The 20,932-nt window shown below is 34.6% G+C and overlaps 1 protein-coding gene across 1 annotated transcript in view; it reads left to right on the top strand.

The window, feature by feature from the left end:
* DIAPH2 (diaphanous related formin 2) overlaps positions 1-20,932 on the top strand; it is a 142,013-nt gene that overhangs the window by 43,526 nt on the left and 77,555 nt on the right. The window contains exons 18-19 of the mRNA XM_042876630.1: positions 16,382-16,483; positions 17,727-17,821. Coding sequence (XP_042732564.1) covers positions 16,382-16,483; positions 17,727-17,821 — 197 coding nt within the window. The remainder of the gene's footprint in view (positions 1-16,381; positions 16,484-17,726; positions 17,822-20,932) is intronic.

Below are 20,932 nucleotides of genomic sequence, written 5' to 3'. Positions count from 1 at the left end.
CTTTAATCTTTGCACAATACTTTAGGAAAACATCAGATATTTTACAAATTTTTATTGGACTACCATGTAGAGTGGCTTTTTTGACTCCTAAAGAGAACAATAAAATGAAAATAAAAACTGTGCTGGAGCTTTGATCAAGTACAAGTGCGGCTATTCAGTATGTCATCTAAATAGCTTTTCTGTTAATTGCTAATGCTTATAGATGTTTAAAAAATACTCTATGTTCATCACATGAAAAAAGGCTATATAACTTTGCCGTAACGTTAAAATAATGTGGAGTTCATCGCTGGTTTTGGTGTGACAGCAAACTAATTAAACCTTCAAGGAGAAGATCCTATGACAGCAGATAATATTTACAGCAGATTGAGAACCTTCTTAATGCAAGTGACAAAGTTCTGCCTTGAGCTGAATGCTTTCATCAGCAATGTGAAGAAATTTTTCTGAATTCCTGAAAAAGTTTCTTCATTAAAAATGCTGGGAATAAATAAAAAACCCTCTTGAAGTTCTGACATAACTTCCTCTCATACGAAACTAAAAGCTGTTGTTGACCTAATTGCGCAGTTATAAAAAAAACTGGGGGGGGGAAAAAAGGTGGTTCCTCACCTTTTACCTTGACAGACACAGGCTCATTGATCACCAAAATGTTAATTTAAAGCATGATCTAAAATTGAATTTTTCTTCCTGTTAGTCCTATTTTTTGATGTGGTTTCTCAGTATATTGCAGGAGCAATAAGGAGTAACAAATAGAAATGCATTTTATATCCTCTAGAGAGCAGAGTCAACATATAAGCGAACACACGCGTAAGTGGGAGAAAACTGACAGTCTTCAAAAAAAAAACCATCTTAATTTTATGACTTATGTTTATCTTGTATTCCATGGGAATTCAGAATGCCAGTGTGAATAGCAACTGAAGGAAGAGACAGTGTTCTTTGACTGGTAAAATTTTACTTCAGAACGGAATTTTGATTTAACTATATTTAAAGAATAACTATAGGGTTGCTTCTTTATTCACTGTTGTGACATCAGATATTTAATATAGATGTACTGAGTGTGTTTTAGATAGGTTTAAATTACTAGTAACACTGAAACTGCAGTAGTTAGTCTGTAAAGTAAGTTATCAAGCCTAACTAGGAAAATGGAAAGTGCTAAGAATATTCTCTGTAAGGTCTCAAAATCTTTTGAAATCTTAGAGTTTGAATTAAGTCGATATCTAATTATTAATGTTGTAGTACAGTCTTGAAGGATTTTCTTTTGTTTTCTTCAAAAGAAATGAAGAATCTGAATACCTATTAAAGGCTTCTATGATGAATGGACTCCAGGGCTTCGAATTTTCTTTGAATTTTTTGAGCTTGTAGTTGTCCTTCCAGATGTAGAGATGGACATGGTGATTATAGTCTCATGGATCATTTTGACAAATGATATTTCAGATCAGGTCTTCAGAAACATATGTATGCCTATTGTTTAAAAAGTCGAGTAATATTAGGAAGTGGGGCAGTTGTGTACGTGTTTCCTTGTGTGGCTATGCAAAGGAAAAGGTTACAGATAATATTGCTTTCCAACTAGTTACTTTTTCCTTTTGACTTGGTTAATTATGAAACTGTATCATCCAGAAATTCATACAGTGGTAAAAATGTTTCTAAAGAGGATGTGACATAAATTTAATGAGCTGCTGTTATTAGCTGGATTAGTGTTAAGCACTATTATATTCTGTTGTGTTAAACTTTATTCTACTTCTTCAAAATAAACAAAATCGTTGTGCTGTTCTTAGCAAGAACCAATAACGAATCTTTTAAATCATGTAAGCAGGTCATTATGTTGTTCAACTAGAAAAGAAGTTGGTAGGTTTTGCTTTCATGTCCTTAGCTGATATCAAGCTATATAGTCAGCTACCTACTTGAAGGAGAATGCCATCAGCAGTAGCATGATGACTGGTCTTCTGTGAAATATGATCTCAAAGGCTGTATGCTGGTGTTCAATTTTCGGGGTATTGAAGACACATAATTGTGTCTTCCGTTAAGTGGAAGTGAATGATCAAAATGTTACGGCACAAATAAGTTTGTTATAATGTGACAGTATCCAATGTATCTGGCCTGCTGCTATCAAAATCACTTTTTGCTGTTTGATTGATAGTCTAATTGCAAAACGCTACAAAGCAAGTTAATGCCTTCTCCCTGAAGGATCATGTTAATTTCTGGCTCTTGTAATTTAGGTTGTGTATTTTGCCAGTCAGGAATGATAGTGGTACTCTGAAGAAATTAATTATGTGTACAGTAGATCTGTAAAGGTAGTAATTAGTACATAATAGTCTGTAACTACTGGGATTGTTCCAGTACAGAATTCATTATCCATCCAACTTAACTCAAGGGAAAACTTCTTGATCAGAATTCTGTTGCTTCTTTAAGATGAGACTTATAAAATGTAATTTAACAATAATTTTGATGCATGTTTTGAAGATTAAAGTAAGGTTTTAATACCTGAGTTCATACTTGTTTCTTTATGGAGTCTGATTGACAAAGGACAAGTAAAAATCATCTTGTACACAAAATATTATTGAACCAAATATTTAGGTTTATATTTTCATGTCTAATGAAATATATTCAATATTAATATATTAAATGGATTATTTTAATATGTTATTGTTTTAGCAATTAGAATATGAAAATTTAAGTGGCCATCCTAAAACCAAAGTCCTACCTTTGGTATCTACATTTGAATGCAATTTCTAAAACTTCTGTGGCTCGGTTTTGAAATGGGGATCAGGAAAAACTTATAAAACATTAATTAAAATACTATTCTTACTAATTATTAAACAGTAGTTCACTATTTAACTGTTCTGTGTGTTCTTTTTTATTTCTGTAGTAACTTATGTTCTTTTCCTTTTTATGCATCTATCAGATAGTGAGGAGAGGGAGGAAAAAAGGAAGACAGACTGGTTTCACAGGAAACCTGTAGGCAACACTGTCATCTTTTTCCCTACCTTTTGCTCTTTTTGTAGATAGGTATGGATGACAAATTCTATTATTTCTCCATCCTCTCTATTACCACTTAGTTTTCCAAAGCAGATGGTGTTCATTCTTTCATCAGGATTAATGTTTTAGCATCAGTCACTTGTGCTGAAATCACAGATTGCATGTAATAAAAGCAAATTTTAAGTTTTCGTTCAGCAGAGGGGCAGTCTAGACAAAATGGCTTCTAACACAGAAGTGTGTATGAAGTGAAGATGTGTCGTTGAATTCCTCTGCGTGGAAAAAATGACACCCAATGACATTCACTGACTCTTGCTGGAAGTTGATGAAGGCCAAACAGTGACTGTGAGCACTGTGATATGGTGGGTAGTGCCTTTCAGCAGTGGAGACAGCAACAATGAATCAGTTCTGCTGGTACAGATTTGCATGAACTCAGTATGCAGGCTCTTACCCATTGCTGGTGAAAGTCCATAGCCCATGGTGGTGACTGTGTTGAAAAAGCATTTAGTAGATGAGGATTTGCTCAATCAAATATTGTTATTGAGCTCTTTGTATCTATGGAAGTTTCCATGGAGATAAATAGGAGGCATTACTTTTATAGAGACCTCTGTATGTTAAGAAACCCAGATCAAATTAACTTAACTCACTTAGAGCTTGTAAAAGTTAAGTTTTGTCCAAAATTCCTTTAGCACAGTTCTCTATTTGTAGTTGTGAGAGTGCTAGTCTCAATTCAGTAAAGAAAACAGTATTAAATATATAAATATAAATAAATAAATATAAAACATATGTTGTGCAAGGTCAACTATATGCACTCTTGGTGAAATAAAAAGAAAAAAGAATTTAAGTCCTACCTAGTGAATTTGTTTCTGAATTCCAAACTGCAGGTGGCTCCCTTGGTCTACAGCTTAATTCAACATGTCTTTTTCATTCCTCTCCTCTTTGAATTCAGATCTCTGAAAATGTGAGGGTAAGAAGGAAAATAATGCTTTGTGTGTAGGTGACCCCGTGCTTCTGTGTCTAACACAAATTTAATGTAGTTAGACTGTTTGATTATGTCAGCAGATTAATATCTGAGCTTCATATAGCATTACTTTGATTTGTTTTCATCTTTGAATGTATTTGATTTATTTTTCAACAACAATAAATTTAAGTACTATGAAGAAGTAAAAGCAGAATGGTAGCTTGCCATCCTTCTTTTCTTTTCAGTGTCTTATCCCTTTAGTACTGTCAAATTAGAAAATGGAAGAAGTTTCTTTTGTTTAGGTAAACTGATGTCTGCAATTGTTATTTGATACAGATTTATATAAAAATGCATTTTTGGGGAGTTTTATTTGTGAGGGAGGGGTTCATTCTTAAATGATTTTAAAAGTAATTGTGTAAGAATGTTTCTCAAGGAAAAAAAGATTGGCTTTTAATAACAATGAAATAAGTTTTTCTGCCTTTAAACTGCATTAAGCACTTCATACCAGCTAATGATAATCAGTCTTTTCTTAAAATATTATGAGGAAGAAGGATGAGCAGAGGAAAGAAAAAAGGAAAAAAAACACAAAGCAAAATAGAACCAAACAAACCTGAGTGTTCTATGTATGAGGTTCAGTTTTGCATTAGGTACTAAAATGTAACTGCTTATGTTTACTGTCTAATAGGTATTTATTTTATAAATGAAATTTTGATATTTAAGCAGAGAACTGTGTTTTTAAATTGGCACAAGAATGATGCATGTAGTTGTACTGCAGCTGGATGTTGTTCAGGAAAATCATAGACGAGGTCGCCTAAGACTTTTGTATTGTTTTTTAGCACATGTAGATTCTTTAGAACAAGGAAGTCACTATGCAAATGGTGCTCCTGAACAGCTATCCACTCTTGTTGAAGGGATGCCTCTCTTAATAAAATGAGAGGAGCACAACGAAGTGGCCACGGCAAATGAATGCTTCCAATTAGGACGAAATGTTTGCCAACTTCAGTCCTTCGAATTTGATGTTGTAGGTAAAATGGAATTCAGATTGTAGAGGACATCTTGTACACATGTGCTTGCTATAAGGCCATCTTTTGGTTGTAGAACTTGTGGAACAAAAGCTGGTTTTGAAGAGTTTTAATATAATATTGAAGAACTGAACTGCTGCTTAGCTGTTACTACAAGTTGAAATCAGTTTTCTCAAAGATTCAGCAGTAGAATTCATGGAGGGCTGCTTTCTTTTCTGGTGCATAACAATTTTTTAATCTGAATCCTTTTGTGTAAAATACAGCTATACTGCTTGAATAATTTTAGGCATTTATTGGTACACATCCAGTAATGTTTGGAAATCGCTTGGTAATTGTAAATGTATAACAACCTAATGATCTCCCTTCTGTATTTTCTTCATGAAAATCTGATTTTTTGGAATGAGAGCTGATTTTTCAGAAAGCCCTTAGTGTGGGTGCTATGGTGTATTTGTGCAGCAATGTTTTTGGTGTTTGGAATTTGGAAGACAAATATTTGTGTAGAAATAGCCAAATGAGCCAAAATGAGACCTAAAAAAAAAATCTCATTTTTAATAATGTAGTGGCAGTGTTGTTTTACTTGTGCTATCTTAATATTTGGGTGGCAACATTCAGAACTTATGTATTAATGTGTCAGACCAAGGTGCTCAGGAAGTAAAAGTGGAAGTACTGAGGAGAGGTGGAGGAGAAGAGTCAATTTTGGCTGTGAAAAAGAAAATGTCAAGAGAAAAGGGAGGAAACACTGAAATGCATGTTGTTGTTTTGTTTTGTATTTTTCCTACATTTATTATCTCAGAAGTACCCATTAGAGAACAGTTAGTTTTACTATGCAGATAAGTGTATGTTACTGACAAACATATATTCAAGACATTTGGAATTGCAGTCTGCTGTATGGTGACTCAGCTAGTATGTATGTAGAACATATTGCCATATGTCTTGTTTTTCTGAGGGAAATAAAGCCTCTGTTTGTAGTGGTTTTATAAAGTACTGCAGAGGAAGATAGGCAGGTTATGTGTTCTGAAATGTCTATTTCAGTCTCAATGACGCAGTGCTCAAATGAACTATAGCACGTTTAATGAGTAGTTGAGGACAGAGACACATGTACTGAGCACACCAGGGAAAGGGATTGTGTACAAGGACTAATTAACATGAAATATGAATACATTCATGAAGTAGTCTTCATCTATAATGCTCTTACGGAGTATTTTTTTTTTTTCTGTGAGTTCGAAGAAAAAAAAAATCAGAAGTTGAACTGAAAAAAGAATCTTTAAAGTGTTTGTTCTCAAATAAAAAACAATATGTATTCCTGGAATGGAATGAAATTTATTCTGTATGAATCAGTAAGAAAAAAAATAGACTTGATAGAATGCCTACTCTAATGTCAAAATAGCAAAAAGAATAAGATACTATTTAAGATTGTTTTTCATTTCAATTTCATTTTTTACATAGGAAATCAAGTCAGGTAGTAGGGAAAAAAAATATGTAATTTGACGCTACTTTCTCAGGACACGATTAGTTAGACTTCCATGCTGTTGTTGATATGAACAGCTCATTTAAGGAAAAACTGTCTGTTAAGGAACTGTTCTTCAAGTGTGCAAGTACATAGGTTGCTCTGGAAGTAATGCCTCCTATTTATTACCACAGAAACTGCAACAGCTGCGAGGAGCACAATAACAATATTTGTTAGAGGGAAGTTTTAGCTACAAAACACTGTTTTTCAAAATAGTCACCACCATGAGCTAAGCATATTCACCAGCAATGAGCTGAGAGTTGTAGCACTGGTTCTTCAGCAGAGATTCAGCCATGAAGCTGGGTGTTCATGGACCAATTCCTTTTAAAATAATTTGAAAGGCCAGCCAATCAGAACCAGACTTTATCCCTACACCTGCCTGTTAATTTTACGAACAAAACTGATTGATGATCTTTTTTGGTGACCAACCTCCCGAAAGGTCCTCACCTACTTCTGAGATTACAACTTGTGTCTTACTGTTAGCTGTTGAAGCTGTAATATTATGAAGAGGTGCTTTGAATAGAACATCTTTCATTGGAAATATGTCTGCTATGTATACAAAGACTAAGATAGATCCATTATCTAAATGAATTAATGTTCTTTGGAGATGGCTTTTTTTTTTTTTTAAATGTATCTATCTAAAGCATTGAGTGAGCAATCATGCTATTAACATTCTAAATTTGTTGAGAAATTTAAAATACTAGATACATATGCAGATAAAAAGTTAATTTTGTTGAGTTATTGAATTGCTTGTCAATGATCCCTCAAAGATATAAAGATGAAATTAAACAACACTTACAGAATCTGAAGAAATTAAGTGTTTTAAAGTAAGAGTATAGTTATTTTTGAACTAATAAAAGTATATTTCCCAGTGCGGAGAGGTGGGAGAAAAAGGAACTTTCTAAAAGCAGAATATAAACATGATAAACTGGCTAATTTTTATAAATCAGTGTGAAAGTATCTGGAATGTTCTGGACTGTAGTTCTTGTGGGGGGAATTTGGAGACTTTCTAACATTTTTTGCTTTTGCACTTAAGACACTTTCATAATTTGTGTTAAAATGTTGCCTTTTTAATCATTTTGTTTATGTTGCTAAAATGAAAGTAAGCAAAGCATAAATTGCATCTTTTATATTTAGAATAAAGTACAGATTCTGTGCATATGATTTAAATGTGTTCAGGAGAATAGAGAAGCCTGGCTGTTGGTAAGGTTGGGGGACTGGTGCTCAGGTGTGATGTGACTATCTTGATCTGCTACAGCGTAATTTTGGCTTAATTTTGTTGGTGATGTAGGCTGGTTTAGTGATGAACATCAGTATATTAGTTTAAGTTTAAGCAAAAGGAATCAATGAGTGCTACTTCTAAGACATTCATTACAGTTTTGTGTTTCTCAGTGATTCTGCTTCATTCACAAGAAGCACTGGAGTCATAATAAACTACTTGTATCCTACTTGTATCTTGCATCCACCAGGTGCAAGGACTGTGTTCTCAGATTTCACATGTATTGTTTCGGAAATTGCTCATGACCCAGCAAGCAGTGGATGTTTGCCAAATTGGGGAAAATCAGCTAGAGATCAGCAAAAAATCTCTGATGAAGCTGATGATGGAAAAATAGGGAGAAAGGAAGAGGTTGTACGACCACCTTAGATGCAACAGTGCATGCCCAGAGGGGTATTAGTGAATGTTAAGGAGCTCTTGGAAGAGACTGAATATGTATGCCAATACACAATGTTCAGTTCTTAAGGAAGATATTTCCCCACTTGTTTTTAACATGTCCCTGCTCAGGGACATGATTTAGAGGAGGGGTTGTTAGAGTTAGGGCAGTATGGCTTAGATTACAGTTGGACTTGATGGTCTGTAAGGTTTTTCCAACCTGAGCAATTCTATGGTTCTAATATGATCTTTCCCTTGTGAATGTAGTCTTTAGATCTGATAGCTGTGAAAGTATCCCTTTTAAGGTTTTTCTATTAATCATTAATACAGCAATAAATTTCACCCAATTACCGGTTTTATTAATATTGATAACTATTTTTCTCAGGCATAGTAATTTTTTTTTTCCTTTTCAACTTGAAATTAGTGGGAGTTTGAAGTTCTTAGGAATCATTAAATCAAAGTTCCCATATTTCTCAAGCACTCAGTCAACAGAAAGGTTGCTTTGCAATTTTTGAATGCCTTGTAGTTCACTACTTGGGTCAGACTGTAACCAGGTCATGCCATGTTATACTTAAACTACAGACTACAGAAAATCTTGAAAATGATAAGCAGATGTAAGGGTTGGAGATTTAAATATATACAAGTGAAACAGTTTTTCCATGTGAATTTGTTTTAAAACCTGATAAGAGAGAAGTTTTGTTGTTTTTTTTTTCAAAGGGAGATGATATTTGAAATATGCATTTGGAAACGTATGATTGCTGCATTTAAATAGTCAGGAAATTCATAGGTCAAATAATAGAGTGAGGGGAAAAAAACACCTACTTATTGTAAAGCTTTACTCAGTGCAATTAAACACCATTATCTAACCTGGTTATTTAATAAGATTTTCGGATCTTTGGATTTTTAACTTCATTTTTTTTCTAAAAGTTGTTTGGGATGTGAAATCTGTATCAGTTTCTTGGGAAAAACATGCCTTTTATGAACCTGGTTAAGAGGAACAATAGCTAAACTTTCCATTTAAATATTTTTGTTTTTAATAATAACTGCAAGATTTTCAGTTTATGAAAATCTTGATGAAATGTGATAGTTCATTTAATTTTACTTTGATTTTAATATCATATCCAGTGGTTCTGTAGTGGTGATCACCTGATATCTAAGAGGAGGGGAAACAAACTGAGACATGACTATCCAAATTAAAGCTGTCATTGTAGGCTTCATTTTAGTTCTTTGGACAAATGTTTTCTCTGACTCATGTAAAAACTTGCCATGATACTGCTATAAATGCATATATATATATAAATGCATATAAATGCATTGGCTGATCTTGTGACTGGCAACATGCACCAAGGCTAAATGTCTCCTCTTAGAAAAAGCTGTCTTTTGTGTTGTAGATATTGAAATATGGGCAGTGGCAAAGGGAGAAATGGAGTGGACAATTCTGGGGCTTTGTGCCATGAAAATATCCATGGAGAGAACGTGATAAAAGAGTTAATGGAAAAGGCTGCTAGCTTTTATTTCAGCTTCCTACAACACATGGTACAACACAGTTAAGTAAGCCCACTGAGGATATTTTCAGTTCAATCAGTTTGCCTGCTGTTTGATTTCTAATGCTCAGGATGAATACTTGCATGTATTTCTGTGACCATTTGTGTTTGCTTAATTGTTGCTATTTGCTCAGTCCTCCAGGCATGTACTGATAGAAAGCTGGAAGCAACTCTAGTACAGAATGTTTATTAAAGTATGCTTTAACTATGCAGCTTAACTGCATGAGTTACTGATGCAGTTTGTCAAATGGCAGCTGAAAATTAGGCTATTTGCAACCATTTTAGGGCAATGTTAATAGAACAAAAATATTAAATATATTTCTTAAAAGAGATGGAGAAATACAGTAGCAGCCACTTGCTCTAGAAGAGTAAATAAGAAGAATACAGTACCCTTGCTGTTTATTAACAGAGCTTATTTATAAAACTAAGTCAGGAATTTTTTTCTTCCTCGGAGCAGAACACGTTAGGTTGATGTCACTTCCTCCAGCTTGATTACATTAATTAGGCAAAAACTATATGAGATGTCAAGAGATGTTCCATGTTTTTTCTCCTGCTGTTTTTTAATCTCACGATCTCAAACTAAGAACTACTTTCAGATCAATTGCTTGCTTTATTTGTAATAAAATTGTTTACTGTTTTGTTTCTTTTTTAATGCTGCATTAGCTATTTGATTATTCTGATTGCAGAAAGGACAGAGTGACAGCAGGAGTGCTTAATTAATTTCACTTGAGGAATTGATAACTGAGTGATTTTAGGTGAACTGGAAAATGCCAGGTGGCATTGGGAATAAACATGAAACCACACAGCTGCTGATCTGATTGACAAGAGGGGGTGGCCAGCATCTGTTAATGCTTCTGCATTCATCTCTGGATGTAAAGGAAAGTGGTTTGTGGTTTGTCACGTTTTCAGTCTGAATGACCATGTTGGAACCAAATATGTTTGGACACCAAACTGCTTTAATCACAATAAATGCAATTACACGTATAAATGTGTGACATTCTACTTAACGCATCCTGCAGGAGAGGTGATGCAGTACAGGAGAAGAGTTGTGGTTTCAGCTATGCTGAGCATTATATAAAAGCAGGGCCCTGGCATCTCCCAGAGTCTCTTATGTGGGAGCCATGAAATACTCTTAAGTTCCATCAGTTACAGGATTGAAGAAGATTATCGCCTTAATGACTGCTCTCTTAAATCTGCACTGTTGTTTTCTGATTTGCCTTTGCGGTTGTCCAAGCTCTCACTCATTCTAGACACATTTGCACTTATGATCTAGTTTTGTTTCCTTGAACACACACAAACTTTTCAGAGTTCCTTCTGTTTTCTGGAACAAAAGCTTGGATGTATTTTGTCTACTCAACTTGAAACAGGTGGTTGTTGCAGGTTCACAGGCTGAGCCAGCTGTGCTAACCAGGCCTCAGGAACTTGCTGTGCTTCAGTTTGATTGAAGAAATTGTGTGGTGAGAAAACTGAGGGATTTTTTGTCGGTATATCAGCAGGGGGAGAGAATAAGTGCAAGTTTGAGATAACATTATGTACAACTTTCCTTTCTCTCTGCCTTTCTTTGACTTTTATTTGCTTTGACTTTTGTTGACAGCAGGCTCAACAAGAGCCAGCAGTGAGACCTGACAGTCAGGAAACTGTTTTGGGTACTACATTAATCACAGCACAGCCAGCTGGTCAAAAGAGGAGATTGTCCCACCATATTTACAACGCTCTGAATATTGTGTGCAGTTCTGGATTTCACAGTGTAGATGGATGTTAAGGTCCTTGAAAGGATCCAGAGGATGGTAGCAAAATTAATTAAAGGATTGGAAGGCATGTCCTATGAGGATGGGGGTTGTAGTTTGGAGGAACAGAGGCTAAGAGCAGGCTTTGTGGCTCTGCAACTTCTTGAGGAAGCTTGCGGGAAGGTACTAATCTCTTCTTCCTGGGAACTGATAACAGAATGTGCAGGAGTGCACAGGGTTGTGCCAGAGAGAGTTCAGAACATTTAAGAAAAATGTCTTCTCCATGAGGGTGGTCAAACACCTGAGCAGGCTTCCTAAGGAAATGTTTGGTGCCCCATGCCTGCTGGAGTTCAAAATGTGTTTGGATAATGCCCTTAATAATATGCTTTCACTTTTAGCTCTTGGTCTTGATGGACCCTGAAGGTCCCTCTGAATGGAGCTATTTTAGGCTAGTTTATTTCTGTTGTTGAGTACCTCTGCAAATAACACATCTTTGGTAACATGTTGAAAATAAAAACTTACGAATAGTTTTGCAAAGTCATCAATTTAGTCAAATTCAAAGAAGTAAAATTCACTTACCTTTCTGTGGCATTCAAAAAATATTGAATACCTGTTTACTTGGTGTTCTTAGCTCCTTATTATGATTTTCTTTCACATTGTCTCATGGGATCTCTTTTATTTTTCCAGACTAATATCTCAGTGTAATTAATAACTTCAGTTGTTCAAGACACTCCTGTATTTTATAGATATCTCTATATATTTTATGTATCTATGTATATCTTTCATTCTGTGTGTGTGTGTGTGTGTGTGTGTGTATGTCTGTGTATAGAGAGAGAGAGAGAGAAGAGAGAGAAAGATATAGCCCTTAAAAACTGTTCTGGCAGTTAATTTTTCCCCATATTCTTGCACCTGTTAGCTTTGCATTCTTTTTCTGGTAAAAAAAAGTAAGAAATAATTTCTTTTGTGTATTTACCTTTGCTGTCTAATACCAGTAAATGCAGCTGGTAAGCCATCTACCAGATGGAAATAAGATGAACTTAGTCTTTCATTTCCCATGACAATAAATGGGCTTTTGTTCACGGTGAGGAAAGATTTAAGAGAAAATAGAGAAAATTAAAGCTCAGGTTCTGACAGACTGAAGTTCACTTACATCACCTACATCTCTGTTCTCCCCATTCCCCCCCCTTTTTTTTTTTTTTTAGTATATGCTTCTATTCAGAATACTATTTTTTATTTTAAAAGTGATTGTTCTGATAATGAAAATACAAAATTATAGACTAAGAAGATACAGCATGACAATAAAACGGTAAACACTAATTCCATTTACTCCTTTGCTCTTGATCCTAACCATATTCATGAATAAAGATTTTTACTGTGAAGCTAAGCAATAAATAATTAAAAAAAAGTAGAGGTTAACACAAACTGAACTTGAATGTGGAAGCAAATGATTTAACAGCTCTAGAATCATTAAGTAAAATTTTATGTGTTTCTAAAAATTTGTCATGTAAATGGCATTCAGTAGCTAAATTAATGAACAGGTGTAGAACAATAATTTTGGAGCCATATGTGCTTGCTTTTTTGGTACAGAAGTAAGAAGTACTAGTGGTAGGTTTTTTTTTTTTTAATTAAGTCTCTGAAGTATTTCAACATATTTGTGTGCATTTTTTGCCATGGTTATCGTTAGTCATGGTAAAAGTATTTTGGACTTATTTAACATTGTTTAGTGTCACTTTTTTTGCTTAGACCCCACATGAGCATCTGAAACTGAAAAGGACTGTCTCAAATCAACAGTGAGACAAGTAGTGCCTTTTTTGTGGGGTTAGACTAGTTCCCAGCTGAAGTTATCACCAAAGATACGCACTTCAGGTGCGTGTGGGTTGATTGCGTAATACAAGAGCTACAGAAAACAACCCCTTTCAGCATGTTGCATCAGCTTTTTCCCTCTAATGCTGATAAACAAATCTTTTTAATAACACAATAGAACTGAATTCTGAATGTAAAAAAACAATGCAGTTTATATAACATGAGAATTTAGATCTATATTTTCTTCAAGGAGACTTCTGCCCATGTTTAAATTACTTTACTTCCTTCTGCTTGATCGTATTGGCTCTCTTTCCCTTTCTCTTTCCTCTCAACTTCAGATAGATGGTAAAATAAAACCAACCAAAACCAGTGTGAAATAACTGTGCATTAGTAGGTGTTTGCCACCTTTATGATTGATTGTTAATGTTAATTTAAAAGAAAAATAATAATCTTCCTTCTTCCAGTCTGAAGGGAGAGTTGATTTTGTACGCAACCATCATTTTCTTTCTTGGAGACAAAATTGAAGTCCACACCTGTATGTGCACCCAGTTGTGTGTGCAGTTACAGAGAAGTCAGCATGTTCACCTGTGTAATTATCTGTGAAATGGAATTAGACTCAAGATGAAATAGAGATGTAGAGCAGGATATCTAAAAAAAAAAAAAAATAAAAAATACTTTGCACTGTTAGTTTGTGATCTGACATAAGGACTACTTGACAGAACTTCTCTGCTGTGCTGTTGTGTAGGCCTCCTTCACATGATGCCAAAATACTTGTGCTTCTAGACTCTTTTACTGGTGGAGGAGATAGTGGCCTGCTAAAGGACCTGGGCAGTGTTAATAACTGTAAAAAAAAAAAAAACCTGATATCATTTCATGGCTGATTAAAGCAGTCAAACACTGACAGAAGTTTCGTTAGATTATTCTGGGAAGAAAAAGAGGTGAGCCTTGAATTTGCAAGGCTGTTGGATCAAGCTTGACATTAAAGGAGTAAAAAGCGGGTAGCATGCTTAAAAATGGACAAACTTTTTTAGAATACTCAGTGACAACTGTCAGTCTCAGCAGGGATTTTAAGTGATGATGATGCCTGTGGAGTAAAGCTTCAGGTGCAGTCCATTTGAGTTTTAAAGGATTTTTCCCTGTGGGGCAGAATAGCATTATGGTTGATAATCTGACCTGTTTCTTGCATTGCCCCATTGTATTTAGTTGTGGCATTTCCACTCTACTATACCCTCTTTGTGAAGTGTAACTGAATTTGTCATGGGAAGCTGTGTTTGCGAATGTCATTATCTATGGGTACTGTCTGTAAGACGTTGTCTTGAAAACAAGCTGATTTTGAATGAAAATTCAAATCATTGCCTTTATGGAAGGGCTCTGACAAATAAGCAGTGCACTAAATCACAATGTCTCTAGAAGTAAAACAGGTATTTTAGCTTCTATATATTTTTTTAATTTTACTTTTTTGAGCTACCCTATATTAACTGCTATAAAATTCTTTTTCAGCTCTTCCTTTGGCTGGATCTTATGTTGAAAGGGATTCTTGAAAAGATTTGAGAGATTGGCCATTAGTAGTAGTATTTTGATTCTAAAACTTATCAAGTAGCATTACTTCATTCAGTTATTTTTCTGAATTCTATAATTCATGATTGTGCTGCAGTCATCCACTGCTAAAATGGGCTACATGATCAGAGGGAGAAAGAGCCACTATGATGGAACAGGAAAGGTGTGGCTTTTGTTGGCACTCTGGTGTTTAATCTACTTCCCAGCATGAGTCAATCTCATTTGCATTCTTCGCGTAGAAGAATTTCTAGTAATTTTATGTCTCTTGTAACTCTTAAGTTGGTAAGATTGGTGTTGATGCTGAGTTGCAGTTTTGCAGTCAAGTAAGCATTGATTTAGGTATTTCTCCTTGTTTTTTTTTTGTGACTTGGTATAAAGGCAAATACAAGTTCTTAATCACGTGCTTGAAACAATTAGTTCCTTTGGAAAGATTTAATCTTTAATCTTTTTTCCAAATTACAAAGTTTTAATCAAACCTAGATATCAAGTATTTATATAGGGATTGTATTACAGCCCTTCAGGCTGAAGCACGTAAGAGTAGCTGTTTATTGCAAAATTGTTGAAGGTTTGGTCTTGTGTGTTCTAATTGTGGCTGCTAGTTTCACAACTGGCTGTTGAGTACCTAGTTTTATTTTCTTGTTTAACCAAGGGAAAAAGTAGTGATAAGTGTTGGGTTAATTTATGGAGGGTCACTTAAGGGTTTTGAACTGTAGCATGTTATAGTTAACAGGTCGGTGCTGGTGGGAGTTTTGAGTATGGTCTGCCTATGAGATTGAAAAAAAGTTGTTGTGTAGCTCTGTTCTTGTTCAAATATAAATCAAGTTGGTCATACGTTGTCATGGTTTTATGAAAAAACTGTTGATATACGTGCATGCAGGGGGCAGTGAAGAGCAAGCAGTGCATTGTTGTAGAGTTGTTTTTTCTTTTTAGCTTTTTCTGCCTTAGGCTGTTTAGAGATAGCTGGAGATGAGGGAACTGTCTTGGTCTAGTTTAGCTTATGCTGGTATGAAAATGCCCAAGGTCAACTAATTATTCAAGTGGTATAAACCCAGAAATGTGTTGAATTATGCAGAAAATCTAGCGTACCTTTTAGTTACTTTCTTACCATGTTGATTTCTGTGTAATTTTAAGTATGGAATACAAAGCTTCTATTTTGTGTTTTGTTTTGCTCTTTAAAAATGACAAGAAAGCGACTAGTAAAAACCTACCTCTGCAGGTTTATAGTGTGATAAATAACAAATACTTTATCTTACTGGTTTTGAATGAAGATCTTCAAATGGTATTTCTGTTTCAACAGAGGGCGCTCATGTGCTTTGAGGTAATACCTATTTGATGCATTTTTAAAGATGTTCGCAATAAACTGGAGCTCAAGATAGCAGAACGTGTGGGTTAAAATAAGCAACAATTTGATAGTGCATACAAAAATGGCGTTGTATAGAAATTTATTTCACTTCTAATTTTATAAATTGATATTATTTGATTCTTTATGCATTTTACAGTACATCGAGGCAAAGGATTCACTTTTCCTTGAGCTGATTATTACAAATGTAGTGTTATGGCTTTCTGGCTAAGTTGCTCTTAGTCTTTTAAGAGTTGTAATATTTAATAAATACCTTTTGTTGTGTTTGTTTTTTTTTCCCAGCTAAAAAGACAGTAGAAAAACAAGAAGAAAAGAAAACAGAACAGTCAAAGAAAAAGAACAAAATATTAAGAGTTTTGGATGGAAAAACTTCACAAAACTTATGTAAGTGATGTCAAATGTTTCAGCTGAATATGTAATTATCTTGTCTACGTGGCTATTCTGAAATCTTCTTCCTTTGTTTATGCCTACAACATTTTTCTTAAAATATGCATTATGAATTGATTTTTAACTTTTTAGCTCAGAAAACTTTTGTTACATGTATGATTTAAATGCATTATACAACTTTGGAAAGCCTAAATGTAACAAAAAAAGTTGTGGACTTAAATGTTAATGAATTACATTGGTTTTGTACAGAGAAGTGATTCTTTCTATAATTCCTTTGGACAGGAAGTATAATTAAATTATAGTCACTGATTCAGCTAAGTCAGCATTGGTAGGGTTTGGGTTATGGCCTCTCAGCTCACAGTTTTGATAGTTCTTAATAATTCTTCGGTTAGAGCAGTGCAGAAAGAGCATGATAGCAGCTGAACTTCTAAAGAGGATATTGCCAAATTGCCAAACCAGTGGCAAATCAAGTATGTAAAAGCAAATCTCTGCATTGTTTATTACCGTCTTCCTGAATAAACTTCCCGAAGCAGAAGATATGCTATGACATGAGTGATATAAAAATTCAAACCAGGAATTGAAAATATGGTTGCATAGAAGTCAACTGTAGTAGTGGGATGGAATATACAGCACTTTATGAAAAGCAGTATGTTAATCTGTCTGTGTTAGGGATGTTTTCGTGTTTTTAGAACAGGACTTTGTTGAGATGTTGTAATAGCTGGAGATCAGATTACTTTTAGAAATCCATCTTTGAAGTGTATATAATACGTATAGCCTCTTTTATAAGGACTTAGGTTGTTTTGTTTCTTTGCTTTTGATAAGGATTTTAAAAGGAATATTATCTGAATATTCTACAGATTATTCTGGGAATTGATTATAGTTTGATAAACATAATGGACACAAATCTTCAAATGGCTGAACAAATCTCTTCTAATTGTAATACAAATACGTTGCTTTTTATAATACTGGAACTTAATTTTAACAGATGAACAGAGGAGTGACACCACCTAGGAGCAGCTGAGGCTACTTAAACAGTTAACTCTTGTCATGATTTCATTTCTGAGAAATAAGATTAATTATAATTTGAATAGAAATGTGTTTCACGTAATATTTGTTTTTGTATAGGAGACTTTCAGTATGAGTTATCTTAATTTGAATCAGGGTGACTGTTTCTGAGTTGCTAGAATTAAAATTTGCATTCTTGAATCAGTCTTTGATTCTAATTATTACTGAATTTCAGCAATATTTTTGGGTTCTCTACGTATGCCTTATGAAGAAATAAAAAACATCATTTTAGAGGTTAATGAAGAGAAGCTGACTGAAACCTTTGTTCAGGTATGTGAACAATGGCTAGTTTCTGTTTATTGCTTATTGTACGTGTAGTAATTACGTAAAAATGTAAGAATTCAAAAGTAAAAATAGTGTAGTGTTTTCCATGTGTCAGCTATAAATGCTTCTCTTGAACGTAATGTTTTGTTTTTATTCTACTTTTGTATGTGGTTATATAGAGCTGTAAAACTGTTTTTCAAAGAGATTTTTTGCTAATAGTACCTTTTAATTTCTCACTTTATGAAGTTTCTCTTTCAAAAGGAAATATCTGATACTAGCTTTTGAACTTGAGACAATTTACATAGTTTAAACTACCTGTTAATGAAGTTTCATCATGCTTCTTTAAAAACTTTTGCTTGCTGATGTCATTTGATCTTTTAGGCCAAAATTTCTCAGCCAGAGAGAAATTTCTCAGCTTCTTAACATATCTTTAGATTCTCCACAGCAGGAGAAGAGCAGTCTTTTTGGAAGTGGCAGTGTAGCAGAGAAACAGGCAAACATGAAGCAATGTGTAGATGTACCTCACCAACGATAGTAGTGTTTAATTCATTTTTTAATATCACATGCAGATTCATGATTTTGTAGCTGTTAGCTGATCCAGTCTTCTCTAAGTGATGCTTTTCTGGCAAATGTGCTGGGCTTCTGTTTGTCCTTTCATCCTCCAGTGCACCTGCTTGTGTCCCCGTTCCTGTTCCTTTAAGGCTTTCTAAATGAGTGTTTTCCTCCTTTCTTGATCCTGGAAAATGATTGTTCTATGGAGACTGGGCTAAACTGAATTGCCTGTTGTTTACACAGTTTACATTCATAATTTAGTCAAACTTCAGCATGGATTTTATTAAAAACAAAATTAGCTCTACTGCATTTCCAAACATACAGTATAAATTGAATTTATCAAATTAACTTATTTTGACTGTAATCTGCAGTTTTGTCTGACACCAAGCTTTTCCTGCGCTTCTGGAGATATTTTCTCCTGAGGCTCTAAAGGAAGAGTTTTCTCACTCATAAACCTCAAATTACTGAGGTCGTAGAATCATAGGTCTCATAGACTTTGAAGTGCATGCCCAGGAGCGCATACTGTTTTGTTTTCTCAGCGTCATCTTCTGATCTATACTACCTAACACACAAAAACACAAATTGAATAGCAAAGAATCTCATTTGTATTTCATCTGAAATAACCTTTTTAGTATAGTTGATGTATTTAGAAATTAATAAAAATAAGGAGGAAGTCTTGCTGTTAGGATCCAGGATATCAGATTGCTTGAGAAGCCTGTATGATTAGCAATACTGAAAAACCACCATGAATACCTCTAGCCTATCCTTGATCTGCTTGCTGCGTGGCAGAGTGAAAAATCAAGAAGACCTTGAAGCTGCAAAAGCACTGTTCAACATTAGCTACTATATTGGTGTGTTAGTTTTTGGTCACAAGAAAATAAACTTCATACCACCCAAATTGTGTGCAGCGCAAAATGCACAAATGTGATTGTAAGGTCTATCAGTCAATTTCTGTAGGTAATTCTTATGTTTATGAATAATGCACACCCAACACATTATCTAAAATACTTAATATATTTTTCAGAAATGAATTTAAAATGGAGAAGCTGAACTTTGGTCAATCATCTTAAGTAGTTTCAATGGAGAAGCAGTTTACAGAAGGAAGCTAGAAAAGACTGGCTTGATTAGATTAGCAATATAAATAGCTGAGAGGGTATCTGACTAAATTATAACTATACTGAAAGAAGAGAGATATGTATAAGCACTGGGGAGAAAAATGACAATACTTAAGTAAAAGGCAGTGTTGAACACAGAATACACGTGTATGAATTTGTCATGAGTGCAGCCATGCCACTAACTTGACTGCTTAGAATGGTCCAAAAAATGAGGCTTTAGACTCATGTAGTAAGCTTAAATTACTTTTATTTGGCAGTTGATCCATTTTTATGAGTAATTGATCTGTCAGAGTTACTTCTAAGACAAGGAGACTTACTTGATGACCCCAAGGAGGTTGCTTCTCTGTTTCCAAGGACAATTTTGGAAATATATCGGAGTAGAGGGGCTCTATTATCTATCCGATTTTTGTTCTGCTTTATTTTTGTTCTTATCTTCCAATTAAGTGACTCAGTAACTAATTTACTGGTTTAATAGTCTTCAGTATTACTAATTGGAAAACTTCTTCAAAGCAAACCTAGCTTTCTTTCATGCTTAACTAAACTTGAACTTCATGAAAATGCTTATGCAGAAAATGCTTTATTCTGAGTATCACAGTGGTGAAATCTAAAGGTTCAGTTTGTATATTAGAAAAAACTTCTTCTCAGAAGGAGTGGTTGGCTCTGGAATGGATGGACTGCACAGGGAGGTGGTTAAGTCACTGTCCTTGAAAGTGTTCAAGAAATGTTCAGATGTGTTTTAGTCAAGAAATATTGGTGATAGGTAGCAGATTGGAGTAGATGATCTTGGAGGTCTTTTTCAATTTTGATTCTGTGATTGCATAACTGAGCATACAGACGACTGCTCTTTCCTTTGAAGTACTTGTTTCTTGCTACTTTTTGATCTTACACTATTGTAGTTAGTAAAATTTATTGGATTAAGCAGGTTGTGTACATGATCAATGATGATAGTGCAGTTCTGTGAGAACAGCATACTAGGAAAACTCATTACTCATTCTTATTGTCTTTGGTAGAGTACGTTTTCTAAGCATACTCTTGTAAAATACCATTTTTAGCAGAATTGTAGGTATTTTAACTAAGAAGTAAGTGAAAGCATTGGCCTTTAAATGTCAGACTTAAACAAACAGATAAACATTTTCCTCCCTCTGCAAACCCTTTTGGGCAGTGCTTTTTATTTGATGTGTGTTTGCCAAACCATGTAGTTTGCATTGCACTGATCATTTGTTTATGGCTGAGTTCTGCATTGAAGAGAACAGTGATCTGACTTCAAACCTTGGAAGTGCAATGGAGCACATCATCTCAGAATTCATTTTCAAATGTTCGAAGGACTAGAATGCGGTCAGAACTAGGACCCACTCCTTTCCTCTCCTATCTTTGAGGACCAAGATGGGTGGGACACAGGAGTTAAAAGTCTGTTTTGTTACGTGATTTTGAGGAATATGGATTCTGCTGA

This window comes from Lagopus leucura, unplaced genomic scaffold (genome assembly GCF_019238085.1).
Source record: "Lagopus leucura isolate 7727_CA_CO unplaced genomic scaffold, USGS_WTPT01 Super-Scaffold_100016, whole genome shotgun sequence".
NCBI lineage: Eukaryota > Metazoa > Chordata > Aves > Galliformes > Phasianidae > Lagopus > Lagopus leucura.
This window is presented reverse-complemented; position numbering and strand designations above follow the sequence as displayed.